Raw genomic sequence first — 21,312 nt, forward strand, 5'->3', positions numbered from 1 at the left:
GTTTTTATTTGTTCTGGTCTATGGTCTATGACTGTAATAAACTGAATTGATTGATGCAGTTGTGTTGTTGGGAACAAAAAGATCTTAAGCCAACCCTTAACTAATGCATGAAGGCTATTAATTTCAGATGGGTACATCAAGGCTAGATTAAGTTGTACTAATTTTACTTGTTACTTGATAATGTTGGTTCTGATTGCTAACTTGGCCAGCAGTTGCCTTATGATTTGGGGATCCTTCTGAAGCCTTAGTACCTGCTCAGGTACCAAGTAGATGGAAATCATAGGCAGATGGGATTTACCGAGCTTCTGCTTATGTCAGGTACAACTGTGCTATAGTAGATCACACCCTGATTTACCACCTGACTGGACAATTACAGTGAGCTCTGTCTAGGGCTTTTGGAGACAACTCAAGCTACGGTTGACACAAAATATGGCAGCAAATATGGCAGCAGGACATATTTCTAAGCCCAGTTCAAAATGTTGGTCATTACTTTTAAAGCCCTTTATAGTATAGCATTAGAATATAACAGCAATATTTTGTCTGGATTGAATCCACCCATTTGATCCAGTCATCTGAGAATCTGTAGATAATCCTTTCCAATTCATGAGATTTATGAAATGTGGATTACTGCAGTCCTTACCTTTTAAATAGTCTGTAAACAAGCTAAGCCTTTATTGTTTCAGTGCTTCAGAGATCTGGTCAACACCAGTTGTGCTTTGACAGAATCAGAGACTATTGGTTTATAGAGAGAAATCAGGGCTTAGGAAGTTTCCTGGAACAGTGCTGAGCCATGAATGCTCATGACTACCAGTCTTAAAAACTCTAAAGACTTGTCCTTGGGATTTTACATGATTTGACTTTGGATTCTCTCTCTTTGTTGGTTGCTGCTACTCTAAACATTGTCTGCTCAGGAGTCTGCTTATGCATGTATGAAATTTAGGCTGAATTGATGACTTCAAGTTAAATCTGACAGATTTATTTACAACATTAAGTATTGCTGTCCATAAAGCTAGGACATCCTGAAAATCTCAAATTTTCAAAATTTAAATATATGACATTGCATGCTGGTAATGTATTAATTAATTTATTAGATTTATATCCCATCTTCAATAGCTCAAAATAGTATGCATAGCACTCTCTCTTCTCTGTGTCAGGAATGGTTGACCAATAGTTACTCAGTCAGCTTCTGTGGCTGATAGTGGACTAAAACTTATCAGTTGGTCTTCCTGGTGCCAGTTCAGTTTTATGCTTGTAAACATTCCTACCTTAAATTTAGGAAATTCTGGAATAATAGAGACTGTAATTCGGCACTAACCCTTTGAGCATTTAGAAAAACCATTATATCTAACTACTTTGATAGTTCTTTGATAGTTCTACCTCTCTGCAGTAAGTGATAGTTTATCTCTTTTCGTCTCATCAGTATCTTATTCCTTGGCACAATAAAATTTAAAATACATTATTGTTTGTCGCTATTGCCAAATCTGTTTACTGAATTGGAGTGTATACTATTTACAGCTGGTTGCGACTGAGGTGACATGTCACTGCGTTTATTTGGTTAGCCGGCTGTACCTGCATTCTGACTTATACGGTAGAATGAACTGTCTTCTTATCAGAAATGATTTACTGTTCATGTCATTACATCACATAACTTCTTTCTTCCTTCCTTTGTCTGTATGCAGGCAGACAAAGTAGCTCTGCCAAGATGTGATTAATTTAGTTAGTAAGTTTGTATTTTCACTTTCTTTATAGTAAAAATATTTCTTCTTAGATTATGCCTCGGGTTTATTTTTTGCTTATTTCAAAAGTATACTACAAGGAAATTCCACGGTCCACACCTCGTTAATTCGGGATGGAATTCACACCCTGACACCTCAGTGATGAATGACTAAAAATAAACACAAAAATAAATAGAATGATTAAAAAATATGGTTCTTTAAGTAATCATTTTGAAGCCATGAACAGTTGACTCCTCCTTTATAGATTATACATTGTTGGTCATTTCTCAGTAGAATCATTTCTCAGTGGAACTCTTGAAACCGTCTGCCGTTTGATTTTATAAAACAATTTTATTTAAATTTTATAATGTTTTATAAATTTATAAATTTCTTTTCAGGATTTAGAAAGCTTTACACTGAACTCTTTTTCGAACAGCATTTAATTCATGAGTTTTAATGATCACATTTATTTATCATCCACAAATTATCTCAAAGGTCAGGCAATACAATTTGTATTGGCTAAATTATATAATGTTTAAAGTATCATTATATTTTATTACTGTTTTTGTTTCTTATTTTGGTAGACTTGACCCAGGAAGGAAATCTGTCCTTTAACAAAACAAATGAATAATTTGCCATTGAGAATTTCTATTGCCTATTTGTGGTGGTACAAGTATGAAATGTTTTGTTCATCTGATAAAATGTAAAATGGCATTTTCCCACCGATGCTTACATGCTCTTAAAAGTTTTCTTAAATGTGTTTTATTCTTTCTAGCTTCTGTGTAATGGCTTATCTTTTTATAAAACGGGAAATTGTATCGAGCAGTTGGATATTTAGTTTATGTATTTGAAGTTTTTTTAAAAAGAAAAGCTGAATAAAGGTAACTTACTGTGTAATCCTTTCTCCCCTTTAGATCTCTCATGGATAAACCATAAAAGAGATAAATATGGAGGAGGAATTTTTAGAATACCTTGTCTGTGTTTCTGAAAAACTATTACTTGAATATGGCCAAACTGCTGATGAAAGAGATGCAAAGAAACTGAGAAATCTGGTTATGGTTAGACTGCATGCACACTACCTATATGATCTGCGAAGCATGCCATATTGTGTTTCACTCAAAATATGTGATTTGTCTTGTAATTTCCTTACAAATATTGATGCACTTGAATATTGCATTAATTTAATTAAATTGGATCTCCATAATAATCATGTGAGTAGTAATGGCTTTAAAAGTATAATTTTTGAAATAATCTAATCCATGCAATAGTGGCATCTGTAGCTTGGGTGTATGATGAGGGTGAAGATTTGTCCACCGAGCTTGTGGGTTGGTTTCTGAATGTTTCATTACCAGGCTAGGTGACATCTTCAGCAATTTTTGGAAACCAACCCACAAAATCGGAGAATGAACCTTCACCTTCAATCTAATCTAGACCAATAGAAGAGAGCTCCTAATGTTTGCATCAAGCTAGATGTATCTTATTATGGCGTTTTCTAATGAAATCACTTATGGATTCTTAAATCAGTTATGATTATTTTGGTCAGTCCAACTGTTTTTTGAATAACTATCCTAATGAACACCTTTGGAAATATATATATTTCTTAGATGAAAGCTAAAAGATGTGTAATATCTCCTTTGAAATTTGATCTTTTTATGTGGTGGCCATGGATTACAGAGAAACAGGGTTTTATTTCACTGGCAATGCATTCAAAGATTGTGGCAATCAGTCACAGTTAAATTTTTATTTCTAGACTTAATATTGGTAAAATTAACTGGCCAAAGCACTATAAATTGATATGGGGTTATTTTTAGGCTCAAAATGTTTGATGTTTAATATCCCTACTCTAAATGGAAGCCTGAAAAATAGCTGATCTAGATTCTTTTGTCTTGTTTCATGTCTTGTTGTACTTTTCCCTTATTTTTCTTGCAAATTTTTGTGAGGGAGGGAATTTTACTTCTTTTTAAAAAAAAACATTCAGTTCTAATTCTCAACTGACTTAAGATGATAATGTGATATTCTGACCTTCTCTTATATGAATAGAGAATCCTAATCATGCCTTTGAACACCCATGCAACTCTGGCCCAGGAGTTTGCCTTTAATACTTATTTTAGACAGTGTAACATATATTTTAATCATCATTTTCTGTTGATATTTTACACTATGTCTATAAAGAAACAAATTCATAATCTAAAATTATTGTATAGACCATGTACAATTTATGCTGTAACTTCTATAAAATTATTGGCATATTAAAAGTATTTTAGAAGTTTCTTTAGATAAAAATGTCTATAGGTAGACCTGGTTATACTATCCTGTTTCCACAAAAATAAGATCTCTTCTTTTGAGCGCATGCGCTAAAATAAGCTCTCCTCAAAAATATTGCAACGCAATAGCAGTCATGAGGTGACAACACTCGCTGCCTCCTGCACCTCAAAAATAATAAGACTCAAAAGAAAATAAGACCCTGACTTATTTTCGGGGAAACACGGTAATTCATCCCCCTTATTTTTAAATTTTCTAAATCAAGGGGGTTAATAATTTCTAATGAATGAATCTTTTAATATTTCTTTTAAAATGCTAGAGGAAAATGTTGTAATTTTAGGAAAGTTTTTAGATTATTCAGGTGTACCTAAGAATTCATTGCCTCATTTCTGGAATTCTTCCATTCCCTTTAATTGATACATTAGTTATCTACCACACTGTCAATATTTTGGTGATTTATCCTCTTCCTCTTTTCCTATTGACCAGTGTTTCTCAAACTTGGCAACTTTAAGTTGCATGAACGTCAACTCTCAGAATTCCCCAGCATCTAAACATTCTGAATGTTTTCCATTATGTTATTTCGGTATTGGAAACTTTTATAGAATTACAAGTATATTGGTGGACAATGACTGGCCTTTTTTTCTTTTGTACTTGAAAAGACAAGCTTTGGGAGTACTAAATTGTAATTATGGACCAGATTTGATGGTGATGCTTTTTGAAGAATTATATACTCTTTAAGTGAAGTAACATATTTATTAAATCATTATTCATTTTTCTCTCTTTTAAACTTGTTTTTCAATCCTATTTCAGCTAGAATTACTTCCTGGTCCAATGTTTTGGAGATATATGAAGAATTTACAATTATTATATCTACATGATAACGGAATTTCAACACTGGAAGATGTGCATTCATTATCTTTTTGCCCTGATCTTATTGCACTCACTTTATATAACACTCCACTGTGTTTGAAAATTGCCTATAGACACATTGTTGTTAACAGCATTTTTTCACTCAAGGCACTAGACTATTATGTCATTTCTGATGAAGAAATAACTGAAGGTTGGAGACTAACTGAAAAATTCAAACCATTTACGCTGGACTTTTTTGTTGACTATTACCCTCTTTCTGGAAAGGTAAACACAAAGTCATTTAACAGTATTAAAGTGTTATTATGTATACTTTCCTAGGAATACTAAGTTTTAAATGTATTCTCAGTATGAACGTATGCAAATGCAAGCAGATAAATAGGTACCACTTTGGTGGGAAGGTAAACAATGTTCCATGATCTCTGGCATGTAGGCATGCCAGCCAGATGGCCACAGAAAGGTCTTCGGATAATGCTTGCTCTCTCGGCTAGGAAATGTAGATGAACACCACCCCCTGGGGCCTGACATGACTGGGCAGGGGAAACTTTTATATTTGCCTGTATATTCTAACAATCTGTACCTTTATCTGTGTTCAAGCCAGAACATTTCTGTTTAGACTTCAGTGTGGACAAAGATTCTGCCTCTCAAGAGACATCCTGCAAGTACGTTTGTGGAATATTTGCTCCTCTCAGGAAAAAAATACTCAATATGAGTATTAATTGTGGAAAGTGGTTGTAAATCTCTGAGTTGCTTTTAGTATAGTCTCAATATTTATAACTTCAGAAGTGCATTGTATTGAATTCATTGGGAACCATCTCTGGGAAGTATTACAGGATTTCCTCAAAATAGATAGAGGAGGTACTGAGTGTGGATTTCCTGCCATTTCCAAAGTGTCTTCTATTTTAGCTTGCAGATCTCCAGGGCAGCTTGGCAGACTGAGCATGACTGTGCTTTTAATGGAGTGTACAAATTTGAGTGAAAATAGGAGGTGGTGAAGGGATCGGCTGCTTAGAAAACTGAGAGAAGATAAGGCGCACCCATTTATGGCTTCATACAGATTCTCCCTGCAAAGAGATTGCAAAATGGCACTCTCCTGTGAGTTTATATGAGGGCCAGGCGACTATTCATTTTGCCTAAGTCACGCTCAGCACCCCTTAAAGAGACATTGTGTTTGCATACTTCCTCTCTTAATTACTTTAGGAAACAGCTTACTACTTCTTTTGAGTTAACAACCTTCCAAAACATAAGTTATACTGCACTGCGAGAGTTTCCTTTCATCCTGGATGAAAGAAACTCTGAGTAAGTTTAAGGATTAACAAGAGAAGCTTTGATTTTTGGGGGGAAAACAGCAAAAGTGGGACTAGAATGTTGATTTTGGAAAGTTAATAGGCTAGATGGACCTGAGAGAACATTTCCTATGAGGTGTTCAAAAATTTATAAAATCGTATATGAAGTTTTTGAAATTAATGTTAAGAAAGCCTCCTGTGGGAAACCTTTGCTGAAAGGAAAACAAACAGATGGTAAGAGGGGACTTGAAGACTAGCTACAGAAAGAACAAAGAATTACTTTTAGAGCAGAGCAGACTATTAATACAATGAGGCTGTGCTATTAGATTATAGATGAAATTAAGGCTTTTTGTGACCAGTTTACTCAGAACTTACTTACAAAATTGTGTGCCACTATAGCAAAGGCTATAGAAAAACAACAGGTTTTATTGGATTAAACAGAGACTGATTTGAAGGTGGATTTGTAGTTAGAAAAATACTGGATTGTAAAAGAGAAAAGATGTGGGTCTGAAAATAAATTTTAAAATGCCATTAATAGTTATATGGAAAATAATGTCAAAATGGATTTGCAAATGAAAACAATTTTAATAATTAAAAGGGACATACACATAATAAATCAGAAGAGTGACTTGGAAAGCAATATACGGAAGGTGGGGTTCAAACAAACAAACAAATAATAAACCAAGGAAATTCTTTCTGAGAAAATACAAAGAGAAACTGCTCAAGTTGTTCCAGGAAAGATAAAAAGAGAAACTAAAGAAATCCACTTGAATTAGGTTTGGTGAAAAGCAAATAGTGACAGCATAAGAAACCTACCCCATTACTGAAACCGGGTGATGGCAATATCATGGTTTAGAGCTGCTTTGCCATTCTGAAGCAGAACGGCTTACCGTCATTGATGGAACTGTGAATTTTGAATTGTATTAGCAAATTCTACAGGAAAGTATCAGGGTATCTGTCAGTGAACTGATTTCAAAACAAAAATTTATCATGCAGCAGATCAATAGCCCAAACATATAGTTGCATGACCGAAGAATGATAAAAGCAGAAGGAAATGATCGAGTCAATATTTTGACCTGAATCCTAGAGAAATATTGTGAAAGGACCTGAAGCACACAGTTCATTCAAATAGCCCACCAAAGTCCCTGAGTTGAAGCTGTTCTGTAAGGATGAATGAGGTCATATTCCTCAAAGCTGATACATAGGACTGATCAACAATTCATGTTCATGTTTAGTTCCAGTGATTGCTGTACAAGGGGGCGAGGGGGGGGGCATACCAGTTATTGAAAAGCACAGACACAAATATTTAGCTTTGGATCAATTTCCACAATGAATAAATAAACAAGTAAAATGTTTTGATACTCTTGTTCAATTGAGTTCTCTATTTAATTTTAAGATGTGTAGAGAACAGATCACTTTGTGTGTGGGGTGGTGGTGGTGGTGGTGGTGGTTAAAGGTTCCCCCGTACATGTATGCTAGTCATTTCTGACTCTAGGGAGCGGTGCTCATTTCCGTTTCAAAGCCGAAGAGCCAGCACTGTCCAAAGACATCTCCGTGATCATGTGGCCAGCATGACTAAATGCCAAAGGCACACAGAGCACTGTTACCTTCCCACCAAAGGTGGTTCCTATTTTTCTACTTGCATTTTTACATGCTTTCAAACTACTAGGTTGGCAGAAGCTGGGACAAGTAACGGGAGCTCACTCCATTACACGGCACTAGGGATTCGAACCGCTAAACTGCCGACCTGAGCAACACGCTCAGCGTCTTAGCCACTGAGCCACCGCATCCCCTATATATATATTGCTATATATCCAAATTGATCAATGATGCATAAATGCAAATATCTCTTCAATGGTAGTTTTTACAATGTGACGATGTTATATATATGTATATGTATATATGTATATATATATATATATATATATATATATATATATATATATATATATATATATATATATATATATATATATATATATATATATATATATATATATATATATGTCTTTGGTTGTTCGGGTTTTCTCCCTCGTAGAATTGGAAGTATCTTCAGAACCTCAGAAAACATATATATATATATATATATATATATATATATATATATATATATATATATATATATATATATATATATATATATATATATATGGATTTGGAGACAAAATTTACAATTTCATTTCCTGTGAAAAGATGAATCCTGATGTGTCTTAATTCATGATATAGAAAAAATTTCTCAGCTCTATTTCAATGCATACTATATAGGAGTTTATTGTTCTGAAGTTTTCTACCAGTAAAAATGGGTCCTGTTTTGAATCACATGCTAATAAGAAACACTTGCTTACTAGAATCCTTAAATAATAGAGAAAGGGAATAGTCTTTTAATTGATTTTATTTGAATTCTGAAATAATGAATTTTATACTGAGAAACAAATGCTGTTCATAAAAATCCCTGTTGAATCTTCATTAATGAAATTCCTGTATATTACATACTTCAAAATTGCTTATTTATAACATTCGTGGAAGAACATCATTCATACTAATACATACTTAAGTGCACACACATTTATTAAATGTATAATATTAAGCAATTTAGCAGTTACTGGTTCTATGTACCCAAGGTGGAACATTTTTGTCCTGATCATTGTGCTACAAATCCCAGTCAGATATTGAATAGGAACAGATTTGTACAAATGGGATCTGAGAAATATCTTTACATTGTCCCTGAACAAGATAAGAGAAGTTAGGATACATGAGTCAGTCAAAATTCTTGTCAGTGATAAATTATAGTTCATTATATCCATCCTGCCAAGAAAGAGCAGTTTGATTCCAAAAGTACCACTTCTATTGAATTTGTTACTTTTGATTATTATTTCTCAGCATTAAATTTAGCATCAACTTATAATTTGTGAGTATCCCTGCTTCTAGTTTTGACAGCTATTGACCAAAGCCAGCTAAACTAAAATGGAAAAAATTGCTGCTCGGAACAGCAAAAATATATGAAATGCCCCTTGCAAAAAAAATAAAATGATGTAAATGTCTGTTTCTATGATAAATGGAACTTTTAGTTCCATTTAGTTCCAACTTATAGTTCCATTTATTCCAACAAAGAATAGGACAAATTTACGACCTCTTACGAGTTCAGTTTAAAAAGTTTACATAAAAGCAATCTATTACCAGAATATATAAAAATTATTTATAAGCCAAAACAAATTAGCTAGGATGCTTTATCCAAAATAATTGCTTTCAGAAATATCATTTAAAAAGACATAAAGCATAGTTGGTTTTAATGCACTTTGATGAACGTTGCTATATTGCTTTGTTTTATTTTTAGGATACTAATTTTCAGGAAGAAATGAAAATAGTAAGAAATATAATTTCCAAGATCAATCATGTTCTAGTTCATCATTCACCAATCTTGATTATTCAGAGATGGATTAGAGGATATTTAAGTAGAAAAAAATGGTGGTAAGTTTATTTTTACTTAGTTTTAATAAATTGATTTTTTCATGTATCTAATTAAAGTTGCCTTGTCAAATGTGTATGGAGCAATCCTGTACAGATTTTAATTGAATATTTTAGAACTGAAAGATATAGTTGCTGATTCATTGATTAATCACTTTTGCTGTCATTAGTTATTTCAGTGCTGTGAGAACAAAACTCTATAGTTTGACTTCCCACTAACAGCCTTTGGAAAATGCACTGACTTTAATGGTTCTAGATTTACTTTATTTAATTCTGAATATTTTCACCAATGTTATTGCTGTTGTATAAACTGATATATTATGAAATGTTTGCGCGGAAAACCCTCTGATACACAGATATTCTAAAACGGGGCTAACATACATGGTTACATTTTAAGATTGTATCTTTAAATTTATTCTGTAAACTGAAACAAATTTGACATAGAATTGTTAATTTAAAAAAATCACAAAAGCAATGTATGTATCCCAGACACAATAGGTCCTATAAAATTCTGCAATTTCTACTTATGAAGATTTTTGAAGCTTTCCTGTTTTTGTTCTCAGAGCAAATAAGTTGAAATTAAACAGTACAATCATTATTTTCATTTTTTGTTAGTGCAATTTATACTTGTCTAAAGTAACTTTATAATTACTGTGTGAAGTTGCTGCAAACTGAATAGATTAATAGGTTAATGCCTATAACAATTGAAATGTGCCATTGTTTCTCAGAAATATAGGAAAGTTACAGGTAGTGTTTTTAGATACAAAATAATTGCAAAATTTTAAATTTAGTAAATAAAATTTCAAATATCGAGTAAATGATAAGCATTTCTACTCACCAAAAACAAATGATTATAAGCGGACTACCCGATTCTGAATGTGTCATTTGTATGAAGTAGCTTGTGACACTTAAAATTATTTTAGCATTTTTATATATGATATTGCAGGTGTGTGGGTACAACATATGGTAATTTATATTTTCTGAGAACAAGGAATTAGCCAACATCAAAATGCATATGCCACAGAGCTTTTCTCTATACCTAAAATGAAACACTAATCACCAATCTTGAATCAATAGACAGCTGTACAAGTAGTCCTGAACTTATGACCGCAATTGAGCCCAATGTTTTTGGTTTTAAGGGAAACAGTTGTTAAATGAATTGCTACAGTTTTATTTATTTATTTATTTATTTATTATTCATATTTATAGACCGCCCCCTCTCCCGAAAGGGACTCGGGGCGGTGTACAGTCACTAAAATACGTTATAAAATACATACAAAACAGTTAAATAATTAAATACGTTGATAAGATAGTAACCCGATTGATAAATGAATTTGGCTTCCCCACTGACTTCACTTGTTCAGAAGGTCGCAAAATGGGATCACGTGACACTGCATCATAAATGTGATCCAGTTGCCAAGCATCTGAATTTTGATCACATGATCATGGGGATGCTGCAAAGATCATTACTGTGAAAAACAGTCATAAGTCCTTTTTTTTCAGTGCCATTGTAACTTTGAACAGTCACTAAATGAACTGTTGTAAATCGAGGACTCGCAGTAGTAGGATGAAATTTATTTCCTTCAATGGGTCTGTATTTAGACATGTCAAGTACCTAACTTTCCTCCAAGGTAATGAGTGACAAAGCCTAGTAGATTTCACGCACCTTAAGACTGGTTTTGGACAGTTTTGGAATTAGGTCTCTTTGTAATATTGTTTTAGTACCAGTACTGATAATGAAAATGTACCCTGTTGAACTTCTGTTCACCCATACTGGAATCAGCTGTTGAAGTTCTGTTCACCCATATTGGAATCAGCAAAGTAATGGGTGGAAAAGCTTGGTGGATTTTATACATCTCAAAGCTACTTTAGATGATATTGGAATAAAGAAGGAAATAGTTGCAACTAAGGTAAAATGCAGCAGCTGACATGTTAACAAGAAGAACCCAATATCATCATGCACCATCAATATTTCGAGAGCTGCATTGGTTGTTGGTTGATCTTAGGTGCAGTTCAAGATAATTATTACAAACTCTAAAATCCTGTGTGACCTAGGAGTGGTTGTCCGCGAGACTGCTTACTACAACGGAATATTTTCAGAGAATGCTTGCTGGAAATCCCGCTACCTACTCACACAAAGCAATTTTTTGCAAACACTTCCCTTCTGTGGAATATCTTCTCAAATGTAATATCTGCAAACTCGCTCCTGGTATTCAGAAAGCATTTGAAAAAGTGCTTTTCCAGTACATATTTGAGGACTGAAGAGTAATGAAGAGTAATAAGTACCTGGATATGAAATGGAAGATTATAATAATGTCTGGTTCTAATTTATTATGATAAGATTATGAATTATTATGACTGAAGTATCATAATTTTATGGCTGTGAGTTCTTTGATTATTAATACTGTATTTGTTATTAACTTAGAATTTATTAGTAGTTTAGAATCTAAACCGAAGCAGCATAAAAGCATTCATAATAAATATTTTAATATCAGTATAGTTAAGGAAAATTTAAGCTGTAGGGACGCGGTGGCTCAGTGGCTAAGAGGCTGAGTTTGTCGATCAGAAAGATCGGCAGTTTGGCAGTTCGAATCCCTAACACCGTATAACCGAGTGAGCTCCTGTTACTTTTTTTAGCTTCTCCCAATCTAGCAGTTCAAAAGCATGTAAAAATGCAAGTAGAAAAATAGGGACCACTTTGGTGGGAAGGTAACAGCGTTCTGTGTGCCTTTGGCATTATGTCATGCTGGCCACATGACCACAGAGGCGTCTTTGGACAGCGCTGGCTCTTGTTGTCTCTGCAACAAATCTGTTAACAATATAATCCTGTATGTTGGTCGGGAAAGGACAGTTGCTGAGAGATCTGTGTCCATCTGGGATTTTTACAACTTCCTGGTCTTTGGCCTCCAGATAACCAGAACCTGCTCCTTTCCGGACACAGTCTACTTTGGATCAGAGGTAAGCTGGAAGATCCCTCTTTGGGGACATAGAGTAGTTAGATAGGGAAATTGCTGTGGTTTAGCCTGTCTCACAATTGGTTGCAATGGAAGGTTGCAGACTTGCTTTAAGGACAGGTTTCTCTTTCTTTCTTTCTCTGGGCAATCTGGGCAAAACAGTCGGGGCTGGTCATCTGGGCAAAACAGTCGGGGCTGGTCCCGTGGCTGGGACGTCACAAGGAGCTGATTCCCCTGGGAACTGATCATTCCTTTGTATTGAAAGTTGTGGTTGGGGTCGTACCCCTGTGTGTTTTACTATGCTTTGCCTTTTTTGAAAAATGAATACTTTCTTATGCCTCCTCTTCATTGACAATGTGTGGTAAGGTTTAATCTTTTTGATATTTTATGCATTTAATTGATATGTGTATTTTCTGAGATTGTGTATTGTTTTTCCTGATGTTGCTACTATCACTGCCTCTTTGTTGGGTTTTTTTTAATAGACAATGTACGTATGTGTTTGCATTGATATTATGAAGTATTTCTTGAATCCCTTTTGACCAGATCTTTCCCAAAGCCTTATTGTATGAGCTGGGTGGATTGTTATTCACCCTGCCTTGGTGGTCATATATAGGTTTTTTTTATTGTTACGTTGATTATGCTGAGTGTGTTTCTTTTAATGATTCCTATGATAAGATTTCTGAATATATGACTCTTGATTATTTTGCTACTGCTTTTCTCCTGATTAAGGTTATGCCTCAATGTAACTGGAGCATGCCTCTGTCAGAGTCCTTTTTGCCTTCTCATTATCTATCATCTCTCTATTGACTCCTTTATTTTGAATTGTTTACTTCTTTACACTTGTTATATTGGTTTATTTTTCTCTTCCTCGTTGTCATTTAGTCTTCTTTATGATACTGCCTAATTTAATTGGAGGAAGTTTAACCTTGCTGCTAGGATTGAGTTTTCCATTCCTTCTTTTGTCTGAATTGCTATTTTTCATCCCAGGTACTTTTTTCTTCGGCACTATGATTTTTCTTTACCTGACCCTGTTTTTTCCTTTCTGTCTTTCCTTATAATAATCTCAAATTATTAGTAGTGTCTTTTGGCTTGCTTTTATAAGTGTCTATATCCCAACTTAATTACTTCCTGCCATGTCGCCCCTTTTTCCTCTAGATAAGGGTCAGCTTGTTTGCTGGAAGGGTGTGTGGTTTTATTTCCTGTGCCTTTTCCATATAAGGGTTGGCTCTCTTGCCGAGGTGGCACGTCTTTCTCCTTAATTTATTGCCTGTGTTGCAGGATTTAGTTGCTTTTCATTTTGCTGAGATGGCTGGTTCCCTGGGCTGTCTTAGTGGAGGAAAACAAACAGAGATGGGTAAAAAGAGATAGAGAGAGAGGAAGAAGAAGAAAGAAAACCTAATGCAGAATACCTGCCCTTAGATCGGCAAGCGAATACTAATAAAATACACTGAGATACAGGGTATCCAGTGGGATCCAGATCCATCAATGTAACCACAAACATTTGAGCCGGACCACTAGATAAGGAAGGCATTTTCCGTTGGCCTGTGGTCTAGAATTACATTCACTATTCATATAGTTAATGTGTGTTGCCTTCTTCTGTTCGTTTTCTGTTGAATGTTCTTGCTTTGTGATGGAGGGCTCCTGGTCTAAAATGGTTATGTTTATGATTTGGTAAAGACATCCTAGACACCGCCATGCAAACTTTTGCCAAACTTTTGGAACTTTCAGTGTAAACTTTTTAGCCACGGAAGATTTAACTGCTTTCTAGTTTAATTGCAAACTGCGAGCCTGCAATCTTTCTCTTATTCCATTGTGAACTGTACGAATAGACTCAGCTATGAATGTGACTCATTCATAGAGGAAGTCTTGTGTGTGTGTCTGTCTGTGTGCGGGATATTTGGACAAAGTTTTTGCAACAAAACCCAAAACCCTGCTACAAATTTAAGCTGTGTAAAATACAACTAAGGAATCTGGGTTTGAAAAAAAAATAAAGAAATGATGCAGTCTTTTTACCCATTGGGATTATATAATTCATTATGCAATTTGTAATGTTTTAAGCTTGTTCAGTGGTGAGGGAGAAACAATTTAGCAATGTAATCATTAATTTGACTTCTTTCCTGGTTTCTTTTCCTCCCCCAATTATAACTTTACCTTGACTTTTCACTTCATAATGACTAAGTAGTCGTCTCTTCCATAGAACTTTTCTCATTTCTTTTCCTTGAAAAACACCTGCTCTTGCTTTTCTACTGAATGTATTGAACATAATACATCCTTGGTTTGGGAATTTGGGCAGAATTGATTAAAATAATTTTAAGTAGTGTTAAGGAGTGCCTAAATCAAATAATATTAGTGTCCTCTGTCCCAGATACTATTATGTTTCTGTTCCATGAAAAAAGAAGTGAATTTTAATCAGAGGATAGTAGAATATGCTATACATAAAATGTGGGACCTGGATGAAAAAAATAAATGAAGGATCTCCAATAAAGAATGCTAAGGATGTTAAAGGTCTTTTGGATGCGCTGCACCTGCCCTCTCAAGCTGCTGTCATGCAGTGCCTCTGCTCCTATCTCTGAACATGGTGCAACTCTGACTGTACTGTTGATTCCATAGGGTTATGGCATCACTTGGAGGGCTGCCCTATTTCCCCTTTCTTGTTCGTCTACAACATGGGCCTGCCCATGTTGGCCATGAAGGGTGTCTTCTGCTATCAACAAAAAATGGTTTTCTCCTGGAGTTCATGTTCTGGCTAAACATTTTTTCTCTAACTGTATTGTCTGCTCCTCCTTAGTCTGTGGTGAACCTGGCTGACATACAAGCCTAACCTGCCCTTGTCACAACCTTAAAGGCATGCCATTCAAAGGTTGCTGCCGTGCTTCCCCCCCCCCCAAAAAAAAAAGACTGTACATCCTTGCCACCCAGGGGTGGGTTGCAAATTCCGTTCCAACCGGTAAGGTTGGAACGGGGCCAGCAGCATCCTCATGGATGCGCGCAGCGCGCGTGCACACACGTGCAGTACGCACATGCATTCAAGTGCCTCCACGATGCTCTGCGACGCTCCAGCTGCTCCATGGAGCATCACGCAGGCGCTGTAGGCGCCATGCGCCTGCGCGAAAGTGCAGAAGCCTTTAAACTCCGATAAGGAGCTCAGGTGGGCGGGTGGGCCATCCAGAGCACCGTACTGGAACGCTATCCGGTGCTCCGGGCTGGCTCCGGTACGCGCGTACCGGGGCATACCACCTGCAACCCACCACTGTTGCCACCCCTTGGCATCTGGTGAAGGTATTTCAACAAAAGAATTGCCTGGCTCCTTGTTGGAAGGGTTCATTTCAGATCATCTTGACCACCAATACTGCTGTGAAGTGTCAACATCTGGCCTCCTGGGTGCATGCTTTGCACTGTAAGAAAGTACCAACCCCAGACAAAGAAGCCATAACAGGGAGGCAAGTGCTAGTAACCTCTGCCCCTGCTTTCCATACAACCTTCACCCAAAGCCATGCCAGCATCAAGTAACAAAAGACTAACTTCATGGAAGCCCAGTGATGATTGCCAGAAACAGCCTGCATTAGGAGAGGTCTTCTGCCTGCAGTTTTGACCAGTGCTGCATTGCTCCTCTTCAGTACCATGCTGCATTTAGGATTGCACGTCCCACCATTCAAATGGGTCAGCCTGTCTATCCCCTTTTATGTATTTGCCTTGCTGAAAAGCCTTTTAATCAAAGTAGCTGTCCTTCATGTCAAATGAAGGATTTTGGTTTATCTCACTTACTTCCATAATTGATATAAGGTAGCTTATGTGCAGAAATTGATTTGTAAGTTGCATTTTGTGTTGTTCTTAGGAACAAGAAGTGGGGATTGTGAGAATCAAGAAATATAGCCTATTGATCTATTAGATTCAATAATGGATAATAGAAGGCCCCAAAAGAAAGAGATATGAACCAAAGTTTTCAGCTAGGATGATTTCAAAATTTACCAGAAATATTTGTAATCCTGCTGAACCGTTGCTAACTGTGAAATATGTTTTTGCAAAATATGTACTTGTATGGATTCGTTTAAAACAGGAAAAATAAAACTGTGGGAAAAGAGGAATTGAAAGTAATGTTACACAGGTGTTCACAGAAAGTGACAGTTAGTGAGGTTGTGAAGCAGGTATGTGGTTAGAAGAACAACATAAAAGATAGGTTCAAGATCGGCTCGGGGCTCTTTGATTTATAGGAGTTCTTGTAGGACTTGCTATTTCTCATCTGCATTAATATGTTAATGCGGTATATTATTGCTATTATATATTTTATATCTATTCATTTCTAATGTTCCAAATTATGAGAAACAATAAATCTCTGATCTTAAAGTAAGAATTTTTGCTTGTGTTGTTGCCTTTGTTTCTTATTGGAATTTTCCTATCACAGGTTCAAATACTCCTTCACCTGAGTTGTTTGGCTAGCAGAATATCTATCCATGGTTTGTTTATAATTAAGCACACATGAAATTGGAATATCTTTAGTTATACCCAGCGTTCCATGTAGAAAATATCCATTCGCAACACTTCTGATCAGTTTTAGCTAGATGTAATGTAAATGAATTATGAGATAAAGTATTCAGAATCAACTAATATAAATTTTAGCAATAGCAATAGCACTTAGAATTAGATTTATGTACCACCCAATAGTGCTTTATAGCCCTTTCTGAATGTTTAGAAATGTCAGTATATTGCCCCCAACAATGTAGGTCATTTTACTGACCTTGGAAAGCTGAGTCAACCTTTAGCCAAGTCAGGATTGAACTCCAGGCTGTGGGCAGAGTTAGCATTCAATACTGCATTCTAACTACTGTGTCACCAGGGCTATCATTTTATCATGAAATGGGACAGTTAAGCAGATAAAAAATATAATTTAATATGTGAATTAATCAGTTCCATAATATTTTTCATGTTAACCTCCTGTAAAGCTCAAATTTATATAATCCTGAATATTTTCCCCTAAACATTAACCTAATCTTAAACATTGTAGACAGTTACTTTCAAGAGGGATAAATGCTAAACTTAGGTACAAATTACTCCTTAAAAAAGAGAGAGAGAGAGAGTGATTTGAAAATCACATTAAAGATTTTGGGGAAAAAATAGGCCACACACATAAACAGTGCTTTCTTAGAACTTCTGGCATTAAATTTCAACAATAACCATTGCATTATGAGAAAATAGAAAACCCTTCTAGTTTTAGTCAGGACAAATACCACATTTTTGGAGTATAAGACGCACCGGAGTATAAGACGCAGCAAGGTTTTGAAGAGGAAAATTTTTAAAAAAGTTTTTGCACTCTGCAATCCTCCCCAAAGCGGCCAGGTTTTTTTTGCGAAAACAGCCAATTCCCCCCCCCCCCAAAAGGCATGAATATCTTTAGGGAGCTTTCAGAGTGCTCCTGGGGTGGGTGGGTAAAATTGAGCAAAATTGTATGCTCATTTTTGTCCTCCCCGGCCCCCAGGAGCTCTCTAAAAGCTTCCTGGAGGCTATGCAGCCCATTTTGGTGAAGGGGCAGGGTTTCGGGAGGCAAAAAATGCTGTATTCAGCGTATAAGACGTACCCAGATTTTCAGCCTCTTTATTGAGGTAAAAAGGTGCGTCTTATATTCCGAAAAATACTGTAAGGTCTCCAACTATGTTAGCCTATAAGAAAATGCATTCTGTAACACTCAATTATGTTTCTCTAAGCAGCAATTAATACTTGGTATTAATATTTTTATTTATACCAATTTATGTTTATCCTGCCTTTATTATTTTTTTACATAAGTCAAGGCAGTGAACATATCCAACCCACTTTTTCCTCCTCTTTTCCCTCTCAACAACAACCCTATGAGGCGACTTGGGCTGAGAGAGAATGAGTGGCCCAGGGTTACCCAGCTGAATTTTTTGCAATCTGGATTAATGAAATCTTTTTGCATTAATCAATATTGATTAATTGAAGACAACTTTACAAAGTACACAGCGAGAAATTTAATAAATACATGCCATATAAATTATATTCAGCAAAAATCATCAAGCAGATTTCTAGCAGGCAGTATTGGCATTCCATTCTTGAGAATTTTTTTTGTCAAATGTTATCTTAAACATGAGCAAATGAATTCTTTAAAACTTCATTGTCCAATAAATATATATGAAATGAATGGCCTGGCTCTATTTTATATTAAATGTATCAAATATATTCTCATGTGAGGTTATAACTTTATATTTCTGAATTTTTTCTAGAGTGGCAGAAGATTGAAGGGACTTGTTTTCAAATAGATAGAAACAGTAGCTATTACCTGCTCTCCTCTGCCTTGCATTTCTGTTCTTCTCTTTTACCAATATTGGGAAGATATAAAATGGAACATCTATCATTTCCCAAGCTTAACCATTTGTTTGGCTAAGCAAGCAGGAGGAACATTTCTTTTGTCATTATTGTTCTTATTCAATTTCTCCAATTTGTTGATGGGATGGAAAAAAATGTCCTTGCTGATGCTTTAAGCTTGATTCATTGATAGGTTTGGAAAGATAGGGTAGGATAGGGTAGAATAGAAATCTTTATTGGCCAAGTGTGATTGGACACACAATGAATTTGTCTTCGTGCATAAGCTCTCAGTGTACATAAAAAGCTATAACTGATAAATCATGAATAAATCATAAATGAAGGTATGTTGGATAGCATAGCCTTTCTTAACATATTCACAAAAACCCCCATGCCAGTAAAAACAGCAGCAGAATATGTTTGCAGAAATTTCCATCAGCATTTTAAAGAATTTCCAGGGCAGATAAGCTACTTTCTCAATAGAATCATGTTCTTTATGGATGCACCAGCCATTCAAGTAGCTTTGACTGGCTTTAGGATTGCTGTGTAAAGTTTTCTAAGTGATTAAAAGTAGGTGCAGTAGACAGAGCTAATCATCTGTAAAGGATAGAGAAGATAGCAGAAAGAGCCAATGGAGAGAAAAAGGTCTTTGCTGCAGTTTTAACATTCAATTAACTCCACTTTCTGAATTAAGCATTTTCAATAGAGTCGCCTTCTTATGCATCTTTGTGTGTGTGTGATAAATGTGTGCTTGGTTTTAAATCTATAAATCATACTAAAAATGAATGAAAACAAATAGTCAATTTTATAAAATTAAGAAGTTTAAGAATTTTCTTTTCAAGTTTTCTAAGGCCTATTAAGTATATCCATTATATATATATTATATTATAATCATCTAGTGACATCAGGATTATTGCAGACATGGGCTGCAATAATCTTGATGCCACTAGAAGGCAGAAAAGAGTTTTATTAGCTACTTATTTGCTGACTTCTAAAGGTCATCCAGATTGATCCAGTACAGAGTTGGCTGTTGTAGATCATGCGATTTTTCTTGGTGGAAATTGTTTTTGACATTTCCACCCTTTATGGATTACTAAAACTATTCAAATGCTTCTTGGATGCACATTTAAGATACTTTACCTCATTGATCACATGACCACACAAATACCATTATAGTTGTGAATTATTCAGCCACAACATCAAAGGGGTTTATGCCGTATGAAATATAGAATCTAGTTTCTACAAGCACAATTCTCTGAGGATATGAGTGCAGAAGAGGAGCAAAATTCTAACATTGTTGATTTGATTGTAATTTTGTAATATGCAAGTATGATTTTCATTATTATTTATGCCTGGTGTTGTTTCCTATTCCTGTAAATAGACCTTTTAATTTCTTATTGCACATTAAAGGTAGTAGGTTACCAAAAAGCAGGAACGGGAGTAATGACACTATGCAATATATGCATAATGGTTTATTTTAAGTGTGACAAGGTGAAGAGAATGACTTACTGAAGTCCTATTATCGATATTAAAGTTGCCTGGGTCTTTTCAATGTGATCTCTGAAAGAAAGTATTATTCTCCAAGATACTCTGAATTTATGTACTGGGTGAACTATACCCCACAGCAGACGATGGTAAATTCATGCTTAGCATCATAATTTATAAGATGAAAAGCACTGACTTGTGCCTTTGTATTATTTGTACACAGATGGTGCTCTGTGAAGCATTCAGAAACCAAGCAAACCACATCTGTCAAAATACTCTCCATCAATTCCAGCATTTTATACTGAGTTAAGATTAGAAAAGTTGTCAGTGTAGATCAATGAATCTCATACTGTGCTAGATAGGCTGGTCATTTGTATAGGACGCAGTCAGCCCAACTAGCTCAGGAACTGCATATATTTTTCTTTAAGGAGTTCAGGTAGACCTTCTTGGCAGTTCAAGAAAAGGAATCATTAAATTTGCCATAAGGCTGTACCACAGGGACATACTCCTGAATCCTCTCCACTTTCAAACATACCTTGAAACTGAGAGACGCCAGGAAAAGGATAGAAAAATACTGAAAACACAGCTTTGCAATAATGTGTTCAGGTTGGAGGGCTGGTCTGCAGGAGTGAATGAATAAGCACCAAAGGCTGAAAAAGGGAGCTTAATGAATTAGAAAGAAAAAAAATAACAAATACAGCAGAGGTTTGAAGCAGGTGTTACTGAAGTTCAGTGATAGTGAAACAAAGAAAAATAGCTGCATAATGATGCTGACTTTTGTGTAAGAGTCTTACTTTAGCTAGCATACTCAAGATGCATTACAACTACAACCCTCTAGAATTGTTAGCCAGCTTGCAAATGTTAAAATTGTAATCCTAACATAGCCAGATTGGAGAGGTTGCCTTAAAGTTCTAAGAGTTCGTTTGTTTTCCTGAAAAGGCTTCTTCGAAAATTCAGAACAGTTAA

At 35.5% G+C, this 21,312-nt stretch overlaps 1 protein-coding gene across 3 annotated transcripts in view; it reads left to right on the forward strand.

Annotated features, from left to right (window-relative positions):
• Window positions 1-21,312, forward strand: part of LRRIQ3 (leucine rich repeats and IQ motif containing 3) — a 59,224-nt gene that overhangs the window by 5,525 nt on the left and 32,387 nt on the right. For 2 of the 3 annotated variants that reach the window (XM_081947213.1, XM_081947214.1), the window contains exons 2-4: window positions 2,630-2,926; window positions 4,788-5,111; window positions 9,465-9,598. In XM_081947213.1, coding sequence (XP_081803339.1) covers window positions 2,663-2,926; window positions 4,788-5,111; window positions 9,465-9,598 — 722 coding nt within the window. In that variant the 5' untranslated portion in view covers window positions 2,630-2,662. The remainder of the gene's footprint in view (window positions 1-2,629; window positions 2,927-4,787; window positions 5,112-9,464; window positions 9,599-21,312) is intronic. The other variant, XM_081947215.1, reaches the window with a different exon arrangement.

Source organism: Natrix helvetica (assembly GCF_964273705.1).
Source record: "Natrix helvetica genome assembly, chromosome: 3".
NCBI lineage: Eukaryota > Metazoa > Chordata > Lepidosauria > Squamata > Natricidae > Natrix > Natrix helvetica.